The 11,406-nt window shown below is 34.1% G+C and overlaps 1 protein-coding gene across 1 annotated transcript; it reads right to left on the bottom strand.

The window, feature by feature from the left end:
* Window positions 1-4,553: 4,553 nt before the first annotated feature.
* Window positions 4,554-11,150, bottom strand: LOC136802850 (uncharacterized). Its single transcript, XM_067059611.1, has 8 exons — window positions 10,416-11,150; window positions 8,583-8,929; window positions 7,650-7,744; window positions 6,827-6,980; window positions 6,617-6,686; window positions 6,317-6,367; window positions 5,164-5,393; window positions 4,554-4,804 (listed from the first exon to the last, which is right to left on the bottom strand). Exons 1-8 carry the CDS (start codon window positions 10,639-10,641, stop codon window positions 4,634-4,636), a joined length of 1,344 nt encoding a protein of 447 aa, XP_066915712.1. The 5' UTR covers window positions 10,642-11,150; the 3' UTR covers window positions 4,554-4,633.
* Between the last annotated feature and the right edge of the window lie 256 nt (window positions 11,151-11,406).

Raw genomic sequence — 11,406 nt, 5'->3', positions numbered from 1 at the left:
CAATAAGACATAAAGTTGAATGAACAGTTTTGGGCGCCCTTTAATCTTGAACAATACTGTTTTAAAAAAAAAGCCATTTATCAAAGGAAGTTTATTATCTATCTACTAAAGGTTCATTATATCTATTGAACATTTGGTACTCTTTTAATTTAATTAAATAGGTCTTTTATATCCTATAGGTTCCATTTAACTCTATAGTTCTATTATCTATTGAAAACATTGTTTGCTCGTTACGTCAAAAAGAGATCTGGAAAGTTGGTCTGTAAAATCTTATCAGCAACGAAATGCTACCAAATTACCTTTAAATCGTTATTGCATGGATAATATCAAAGTCTCTCGGAAAAATTTTGCTTTCAACAAAAAGTAGTGTATAGTATAATAAGAATTTTAACAATTCGCAAAGGTTTTATCGGCTCCAAACAATGGAATTGTTATTCTATAAAGGCTTACGTCAGTAGAAAAATGGAATTTTAGTCCGATTTAGTGAACTTTGGGCGCCAAAACTTCTCATCTATTAAGACTTTTCTATGCGAATTATTGAAAACACATTACAAAACATGGGTTTAAGATAATGTCAAATTTTCAATGCCCAATTAGAAAAATTACTCATGCAATTCAAGAATTCACTTAAAAATTGGAGAATTCTTGCATTTTTCCACAAATTAGTAATTATGTTTTGATAATTACCTTGATCATATATACATCAAAAAACGCGAAATTTAATGGAGACTTCAAATATGTACTTTGTTTTGCGAAGATCGAATATTATAATAATTTTATTTGCGATTTAAATATCCGGCTAGTTCGAAACGCAGGTCACAGGTCACAGGTCAACAGGTCACAGGTCACAGGTCAGTGATGACAGGTTGACTCTAATCAATGTCATTGCAGAGGAAAATGTTTGGAAAACACAAAGAATTATCAAAAACATAATTCTCAAGCAATTTCATCCATATAAAACCATTTCAAACATCAAAATTTAACCATGTGCTTTTATCGATCTTTCGCAGTTTGCGCCGTGTATAACGCAGACCAGAAAATTTAAAACCATATTATACGTATAACAGGTATATTACATATTGTAATGTTTGTAATGTTATATGATGGTTACATATAATAAAACTCATCGCTCTAAAACTACCTTCTCAGAGAACTCACGAGCTTCTGATTGGTGTAATTTTATATCCAGCCATATTGTTATCATCACATTCGGTATGCTAAATATTTTTTGGTGTTTTTCTCTTGTAAGACATGATATTTTGTGATTCTGTCAACATTTTTGTCAAAAATTGTCATTAAGTCATTAAAATAACAATTGAATGATTAATTAGTTTCATCCTTCTAAAACCACTCTCTTAGGGACCTCACAAGCTTCTGATTGGTGCCGTTTTATATCCATTCACACTATCAACATCACATTCTGTATTATAAATATTTTTCGTGTTTTTGTCTTGTTAGGCATCATATTTTATGATTTTGTCATTATTTTTGTAAGTAAGTGTCACTAGGTTGTTATTTTATTCAATTGTCATTTTATAATATCTAAATAACATGTATTACTTTTTTGTAATTTAATGCGTTATGTATTGATGTTATGTTATGTATATGTTATGATCTTATGATCTTTTTTCCGGTCTGCACTTTGTTGACCTGTGACCTGTGACCTGTTGACCTGTGACCTGTGACCTGCGTTTCGAACTAGCCGTTAAATATCTATATAAAAAGTCTTTTTCAAACATGTGTGTTCCGGTTTGTGTAATTTACGATGCGCGATCCAACGATTCACGATGCACGATGCACGATCCATGCATGATTTATGTCGATTTATGTTAATTATTCTAATTACGCACGAATATATGGAGCGGTATCCGTGTCAAAAACATCCAGTTTAGATAACGGTCGGAGGTTTGTAACTGATTGGGTCGGTTTGAAAGGTGATTGGGTCGGTTCAAAAGACGATCGGGTCGGTTTGAAAGGTGATTGGGTCGGTTTGAAAGGTGATTGGGTCGGTTTGAAAGGTGATTGGGTCGGTTTGAAAGGTGATTGGGTCGGTTTAAAAGGTGATCGGGTCGGTTTAAAAGGTGATCAGTTTAAAGATCGATTGGGTCAGTTTAAGACGCGATTGGGTCAGTTTAAGACGCGATTGGGTCAGTTTAAGACGCGATTGGGTCAGTTTGAAATGCAATTAGGTCAGTTTTAAAAAGTTGGCTAGTTCAAAAGTCGACTAGGTCAATTTTAAAGTCAATTAGTCAGTTTAAGACATGATCGGGTCGGTTCAGAAGTCAATCGTAATTTACAAACCAATCGAAAAAATCGCCGGTTTACAGTGCCGGATTTTTCGGGCAATCGGATTACGATTTTTCGGATTTTTGTAAATCTGGTCTGTAGATTTGATGTACAGCCTGGAAAATAGTAAAAGAGAAAGTATTCCAAGGCTGGGGATGTAAACAATGCGAAATCTGAAATCCTTGATCAGATCAGTTGACAGTTGATTGAGAAAGAAAAGTGAAATGTGACATTCTCCAGACCAGACTTGGAGGATTGAGTAATCCGATTCCCGGGGAAATCCGAAAAAACCGGCGACTTAAACCGGCACTCCTTCCGATTGATCTTAAAACTGAGTAAAATTACTAAACTCACTCAATCACTTGTTAAACCGACCCGATCACCTTTAAAACCGACCCGATCACCTTTTAAACCGACCCGATCACCTTTTAAACCGACTCGATGACCTCTAAAACCGACCCAATCACCTTTCAAACCGACCCGATCGTCTTTTAAACCGACCCAATCGTCTTTTAAACCGACCCAATCACTATGTAAACCGACCCAATCACCTTTCAAACCGACCCAATCAGTTACAAACCTCCGACCGTTATCTAAACTGGATGTTTTTGACACGGATACCGCTCCATATCAATCCAATGCATTTGGTTCGGTTAGTGTAAAACGCAGGTCACAGGTCGCAGGTCACAGGTCACAGGTCGCAGGTCACAGGTCAACAAAGTGCAGACCGGAAAAAAAAATAAGATCATAACATATACATAACATAACATCAATACATAGCGCATTTAATTACAAAAAAGTAATATATGCTATTATAAATAGATAGATATTATAAAATGACAATTGAATAGAATAACATCCTATTTTGACATAGTGACGCTTACTTACAAAAATAATGACAAAATCATAAAATATGATGCCTAGCAAGACAAAAGCACGAAAAATATTTACTATACAAAATGTGATGTGGATGGTGTGAATGGATATAAAATGGCACCAAACAGAAGCTTGCAAGGACCCTAAGAGAGTGGTTTTAGAAGGATGGAACTAATTAATTATTCAGTTATTATTTTAATGTCTTAATGACAATTTTTGACAAAAATATTAACAGAATCATAAAATATGATGCAAGAACTGACAAAAAAACGAAAAATATTTATAATGCAGAATGTGATGTAAATAGTGTGAATGGATATAAAACGGCACCAATCAGAAGCTTGTGAGGTCCCTAAGAGAGTGGTTTTAGAAGGATGAAACTAATTAATTATTCAATTGTCATTTTAATGACTTAATGACAATTTTTGACAAAAATATTGACAGAATTACAAAATATCATGTCTTACAAGAGAAAAACACCAAAAATATTCAGCATGCCGAATGTGATGATAACAATATGGCTGGATATAAAATTACACCAATCAGAAGCTCGTGAGTTCTCTGAGAAGGTAGTTTTAGAGCGATTTGTTTTATTATATGTAACCATCATATAACATTACAAACATTACAATATCTAATATACCTGTTATACATATAATATGGTTTCAAATATTTTCTGGTCTGCGTTATACACGGCGCAAACTGCGAAAGATCGATAGAAGCACATGGTTAAATTTTGATGTTTGAAGTGGCTTTATATGGATGAAAATGCTTGAGAATTATGTTTTTGATAATTCTTTGTGTTTTCCAAACATTTTCCTCTGCAATGACATTGATTAGAGTTAACCTGTCATCACTGACCTGTGACCTGTGACCTGCGACCTGTGACCTGTGACCTGCGTTTTACACTAACCGCATTTGGTTGGTTTAATCGGAGAAATGTTTTTTTTAAGAAAGAAAGCAAAAAGGTTACAAGATATTCAATTCAAAGCATGGGCAAGAAAGTTTATGTTTTGATTTGATTTGATTGTTGAGGTTAAAATATATACACGCATACTTTACATTGATTTTCCAGGAATACAAAAGAAGGAATTAAAATATGTGATTACTAAAACCTGTAAATGCATAACTAGAATAATTAACATAATATATGCATGAATCGTGCATCGCGCATCGTGAATCGTTGGATCGCGCATCGTAAATTACACAAACCGTGTGTGTTCGCCCTTAAATACACCGAGAGGCCAAAAAATGAGAAATAAAATCAAAGAGGGTTATCACCTCCCAAAAAAGTCTCCCTCAACACACAGGTGGTGTCAATTATTTCTGGAATAGCCCATTATGTTTTAAATATTCATATCAAGAGACCTATTAGATCCAAATAAACAAAGTTTGATTTCCTTTACATTTATTTCATATACATTTATTTACAACATAATTATGCAAAATAATCTTAATATGATATTTCACTTCACTCTTTGCTTCCCTGAGCCGGTATTACCGCTTCCTTCTTCTTCTTCCGGCGACATTCGTACAAAATACCAAACATTCCGATACAAACGAGAATTGCAAAGAAAACGAAACACGAATGCTGGAAGATTTTCGAATCTGGTGAAAACAATGCGGGAGGTACGTAATCCATCTGAGAGAAAAATATTTGAAATGTTATGACAAATCTAAAAAAATATTTCTTACTTAGCCTTACAAACTCCACCTTGCCGTCCGATTCAAATCTCCGGAAAGAACTTTAATTTGTCATTCAATCGAGGTCAAACAGGTAAAGGTGAATTCTAAGCACCCTTTAGCACACTGCAATCCTGTCTTTGGGATTCATGAATACGTTTTTTGGTGATTAAAATCGATCAGGGGATACGAGAAAGACATTTCATTTCTTTTTTCTATCAAATTTTTGTTTCGAACTTGGGTAATGGTTAGAAAAACAAGATTCTTTCGTTGTCTTTTCTACAACTGTTAAAAATTATATGAAATAAGATTTCCTACTTTGTCCCTAAAAGCTCTGGAGAAGCATATTTCCACGCCATCTGCCGTTTGATAAATCACATTTCTGAAGAAATTGGCGTCCCTTTCTTCTCTGAATAAGGCGCCATATGTGTAAGATTTATGAGCAGTCGATTGAAAGGAAGTGGAACGGTAGAGATTTTTATCTCGATTTGTCTTGGTGATTGCTTTTGGAAGAAGGTAGTTTTTGGTGATGTAATCCAAAAGTATTCCTAATGAAATATCGAAAGAATAACTTCTTTAATTCAAACAAGCTTTCTTGCTCAAGCAATTGACAAACCCTTTTAAGCAATCTCCATAACTCGAAACTTTCGTGAAATTGAACAAAAAATCAAGTTTAAAGGTTTTATTTTTACATAAGTGTTCCCGTATTTCATATCAGACACATGTTTGATATCAGGACAGTGTCTTTCTATTGTTATAGTGTGCTGATATAGACGATATAGGCAAAAAATGTTTTTCTATTCCCCATTCTCAACAATCTTGCTCCACATTCGCGTTAATTCAATATAAAAAAGCTTGAAAATTTAAATTGATGAATAAGCAAACGACATCACTCTTATTTAAAAACAAAACCGTTAAGTTGACAAATTCAATGTCCAATAAACCGAGTAAACGTTTGCGACACGTCATCTGTTTAGCTTTACAGAATATCAGGAAACTTTAAGTGCCATTTTCATATTACATCATCGAAACTTTCAATCGAAAATTTACGTGAATTTGCAAAATACCTCAGAATAAACACGCCTTTTTTCATATGAATAATTTCTATAAGAATATCAGGGTGATTGATTGTTTAAATAAGAAGAAACTAAAGTCTATTCACGATAAGTGTGCACTTTTTTCTTTTGCCTATAACTTTTGAAGGAATTATTTAATCTTTATAAATTTGGTATCGTTGGAGAGATATTTGTGTGTGGAACAATTTGAAATAAAAAAATCTTTAAAAAAATTATAAAAACGAAGATGAAAATAAAGAAGAAAAAAATGAAGATTTTTTAGAAAAGCGCTATAACTTTCATTTTCAAAGACTGAAGAATTCCTTCAAAAGTTATAGATAAAAGAAAAAAGAGTGCACACTTATCGTGAATAGACTTTAATGCGAACTTTGTTTAGAAAAACAATCTCAACATACCAGATATTTCATTGCTGTCCAACATGTCAAGAAGATCTTTCAATGTTGGCACTGAATGGAAAGAGAATGGAAAATGTTTATAGTTAAGAAGATCACCCCCCCCCCCCCAAAAAAAAATGCTTGCGTATTGGCGTGATTTGGACTTTTTTTCTGGCTTGATCGGGCGTGATTAAACATTTTTTTAGCGTGATGGTGTGGTAAAGATTTGGGGTCATGCATTACAGGGACAACAATTTGAAAAGTAGACCCAAACATTGCCAATTGTGTAGGTATTTGTCATAAGTATTTCATTTCGCTTACTCTCATGGAAAGTTCCACCGCTCCTCGTCACCATTTGAGTTTCAAATAAACGACCCTCCAAAATACCGACCTGAAAAAATATGGACAAATTATCACTCGAGTTCTCTTGCTGTAAATATTTTTTATGCTTTCATAAATTAAGGACGTGCATAGAGAGGAATACTCAATTCCAGTAAAAATAAAAAATGACAGAACGTAAGAGAGAAATACTTTTCCAGAGAGGGTAGCTTGTTTGGGTAAGGTCACGTGATTGATGACGTCAGTCATGGAAGCAGTCAAAATGGAGCAGAGAGTGATTCCACCGATGATCCAAAAAGACGAAAATAAACGACCAACCCACGTGATCGGTACTTTGTCCCCGTAACTACAAAGAACAATTTTATAAGAGCACGAAGCTGAAAATTTTCCAAAACCTATTCATAAAAACAATCTAAAAAAGAGGCTCAGCTCTAGCGAATAGTTAAGAACAAACTAAGAATACCAAGACTAAATCAAGAATACATAGAAATAAGCACCGTTATACACAGGAGTTTATATCCATAGAAATTTTCCTACCAAAGTTTTATAATTGAGAACATTGCAGGCTCAAAAAGAATAAAATGTGCTAATATCATATTACAATAAGAACATTTTAGGAACATTAAAGCCTGAAAATTTCAAAAAATTTAGAAAAAGTGTGTATAACAACAAATAATCAAGAATAAAGAAACAAAGATCATGTTCAGATGTTCAGGTGTTTCCCATCGTTCCGGTATGGCTTCCGTTACGGATCGAGAATGGTCATATTGTTTCAGAACGTTTCTTAGCAAGAAAACGGAGCTGTTCCTTTTTGCTTCGTAACGTCTTCTTTTTTGACGTTCCGTTTCGTTTCAGAACGATACGGAACCGTAACGTCTGAACATGGTCAAAGTATACCTATGCAAGACGAATAAGTCAATAAGTTATTCCTGTTTGGAAAATGCACCCGATTTTCATCATTTTGATTCCCTATAGGTCCCATAGGAACAATCAATAAATACATTAAAGTTCTTACCCAACAGTAGTCATACTAACAAATCCCCACCAAAAACCATCCAAAAATCCTTGATGGAACGGTCGACGAAAAGCTTCCCGATTCCTCCTTGTCTCCTAAAAATGAAGTTGATAACAAAGCATTGTGTTCATGCTCTGTTTTTCTCGGGTAACTTATGGTTGAATTTATAAGTGCTTGAAAAAGGTTGGTTTGTCAAAAAATGACTGGTATCAAAAAGCTTTGAATCGTCTGGATTGGCGTAAAATTATTAATTCCAAGTAGCACATTTTTTGATAGTTTTATCTAGTTACTTATTTGCATAATTTTTCCTTTTTTCGCTTTTTATTTTATCTACCTAGCGCTGTGATCTCTATCTTAGGATAGGGCCTATTCCCTGTGCAGGGAAGGGAAGGTTTATCTATCTATCTATCTAACTTATGGTAATGAACGATTTCTCGGGATAGTGGCTAAATCTTAAAATGTGTATCATAGTATAAAGAGAACAGCGTGTATTTTCAACTTGCAATTGCGGCATTTGGATCAAAGTAACCCGATAGCAGCTGCTCATAATTTTCTTTCGGGCACGGTAAACCTCTGAAAGCCCCTGAAAATTAACTATCTGAGGAAAATAGTCCTCCCGCGGAAAATTCTACAATGAAAATCTTGTTGTGCGCCGAAAAGTCAAAAACTAAATTTTCCTGATACGGCGCCCTATTCATATACACAATCACGCAACTTTGTTGTCACTCCCAGTCTTTTTAGATGAACGCGGTCCTTACGATTTTGAGATAGCATATTTGTCAGATTGTTATGTTTTCACCCATCCCTTTAGAGCTTCAGCGGGTAGAAAACAATCACGATCTGATCTCAGGTTAGATTAAAGTGGCTTTGTCTGTAAGTTGACTTATGTATAAAGTCAGTCATCTTTTAGTAGAAATGCCCCAATTGACTTACAACAGCCCAAAGTATGAAACCGGATATCGCTGCCATGAGCAGAAAGATGACCAACAGTGGCCACAAGCCAGCGATTCGAAACAACAGATCAGTGACAATTTCACCAGAAGTTTTCTTCAAAGTGATAAGAAGTCCTTCTTCCAGATAATACATCGGTACAAAATACATTCCGTAATACTTTTTCTGTGAAGGATCACCTAAGACCGGATATATGATTCGTTCTACGGGTCCAGTTCCACTGTTTTTCCGTTGAAGGAATTCCGTTGTATCGTTGTAGGTTGTCCGGTATATTTGCGTGAAGTTGAGGCAACCACAACATTGGTTTATTATAAGGATGTCCATATACGCTACAATAAAGGAAAATTGAATAAAAAGCCTTAAAAAATAATCACGTGTAATTGGTAGGTCTGTGAGTGAAAAAAGAAAAATGTTTGTAGTTGTAGTTTCAATTTGCACTCGACACCAATTCGGGACATAAGCATACAGGGTGTCTTGAGAAAAAGTCCTGTGACAGAGAACACGACTACAAGTAGAAAAGATTGTGTGTATGCAGGGTGTCCCGAAAAAAAGTATCGAGTTCGAACATGATTCTGAGTAGAAGGTTGTTACGTGTGTTTAACAAAATGCAAGAAAATATATATATCAACATAATTGTTTTTACAACAGTCCTTATGATTAAGAAAGAATTAAATTTTTTTACAATTTCCATGACATTGAAGTTATTGAGAATTGTTTTTTGTAAAAGTTATTCAATAAAAGATGTCTCGTGACAATTAATATTACACAGAGAGAAAATTTGATAAACACACACAAGAACTTTCCTTCTATACAGGGTGTCCCTAATAAAAGTATCGAGTTTGAACATGCGATTGAGTAGAAAGTTTTAAGTGTGTATTCACAAAATTGTATTTTAAGCTCTCCCTCTTTTTTCTTTGTCATTACGTAACAATAAAAACATACTCTGCCTGTTTACAAAAGCAACTAATTTTTACTACCCCGAGAGAATTTGAATTTTTATTAATTTTGATTTTTAAAGACGTACATTTATGCAATAGGGGAATAGTAAAAAGGGCTATTGATTAATTTATACGTTGTAACTACCTTTTGTAATGAGCCTATGTGATGGAGAACGTTCTTATATTTTAGCGATAACACACACAAACTTTTTTACTCAATCGAATGTTCAAACTCGATACTTTTATTAGCGACACCCTGTAGAAGTGGTACGACTCGGTACCTTTTTTTCCGGACACCCTGTATGTCTAGGTTCTCTCTTTAACGCAACACAGTTATTAACATATAAATGGTTACAATGAAGCAATAAACTTATAAAAACAATTAAAATATCAATCTCGTAATAAAATATTTTTATGAATGTATCTTTCAAAAAAAGTAAAAAGACAAATACTCTAATGTTATATGGACATTGTAAACGTTAGATAGACGTTGAAAAAACGTTGTGTATCAGCTGGGGATTAATGCGATCAATTACCCTGTGTTCTGAAATCTGTGACCATAGTCCGCATAAAAAACCCGGTTTGGAAGCCTTTTGTTTCTTTCCATTGTTTCTTACTTGAACTTGTGTTGAGAAATTAGTTTTTTTGCTCACTTTTTGATCATGTGATTAAATCATAAACCAATCCCAAGAGGAATACTTGGTAACTTGATCAAAAAGGGCAAAAACTGAGCAAATCAATTTTCATCTTTTGATAATAACAAAGGAAAACAATAAGCTTGGAGAGCAGTGTTTTTATAAAGACTATATGTGACTAATCTATCTTCCTTTTTTGACAGAAGCGAAGAAATGAAATTTGACAAGAACAACAGACTCACCACGGAAAAAGTAGGTAGTGTAAGGCTCATTGATGATTGTAGAAATTGATAAATCTTCACAATGTGATATATTCTTTGGTGGTCCATAGAGACAGCCTTGGGGTTTATCTGGTCGACACATGCTAGCTTTGAATTCGAACTTTTGCTGGCATTCCTCGTGGCCATCACACCGGACTAGATGGGCCGTAAGAATTACAATCAGGGTCCGGTGGCCAAGGTTCATCATCTTAAAACTTTACTAATGTAAATAATATTAAGCTCAACCTACAAAAGTCTTCAAAACTTCAAATTGTCTTCATATTTATTAAATAACTCATTTTCATCTTTAAAATAACTCTGAAGATTTCAGCAAAAAAAGGTTTTCTAAAGTCTTTTACGATGATGGCCAAAGGTCTATGACATATATATCCTTAAAAATCAGCATGATGTAAAATTATCTTTTAAGAAATTCTCTACGTAAAATTAGAACTGATTCTCTGAAAACTGTCTCGTCACCGTAAAAAAACAAAAAGCAAGATTTACTAAAATCAGAGGTGAAATTTTGTTTAAGCTGCATATTTATATCGATACCATCTTAAAAACTAGCAAAATTAAACTATTACTATTGTTTCAAAAGCTAGCTTTGATTGAGCGCTAATCCTGATCACAATATCAAAATATTATTAATCCCCTTTCTTTTCTCCACAGGTCAAACTGATATAATCTTATTGGAGATTTTCTTCTTTCCTCTCCTCTGATTGGCTAATTGGTGAATCACCTATAGTCTGATTGGTTATTCAATCATCATGCTGCTTTTTGATTGGCAGGTTGTTCTTTTGATGACGTCAAGTCTGGAAGTCTGGGATCTGCAAATAAATTAATATGTAACAATTTTCTGTCTACCACGTGAGGTACCCAACGTAGATAAATTCGCCAAAACAATTTGAAAAAAAAACAATGTTAAGACGGAATACACGTTTTTCTAAATTTTTTGAAGCTTTGGGATGTTCTT

Source organism: Clytia hemisphaerica, unplaced genomic scaffold (genome assembly GCF_902728285.1).
Source record: "Clytia hemisphaerica strain Z4C2 unplaced genomic scaffold, Clytia hemisphaerica genome assembly, whole genome shotgun sequence".
NCBI classification, from domain to species: Eukaryota; Metazoa; Cnidaria; class Hydrozoa; order Leptothecata; family Clytiidae; genus Clytia; species Clytia hemisphaerica.
This window is presented reverse-complemented; position numbering and strand designations above follow the sequence as displayed.

Bases quoted from the DNA above. Each gene is read 5' to 3' on its own strand.
- LOC136802850 (XM_067059611.1), bottom strand. From the start codon at position 10,641: ATGATGAACCTTGGCCACCGGACCCTGATTGTAATTCTTACGGCCCAT. The intron at 8,930-10,415 runs GTGAGTCTGTTG...CCTTTATTGTAG, and splicing joins CACTACCTACTTTTTCCGTG to CGTATATGGACATCCTTATA. The intron at 5,394-6,316 runs GTATGTTGAGAT...ATATTTCATTAG, and splicing joins GGACAGCAATGAAATATCTG to GAATACTTTTGGATTACATC.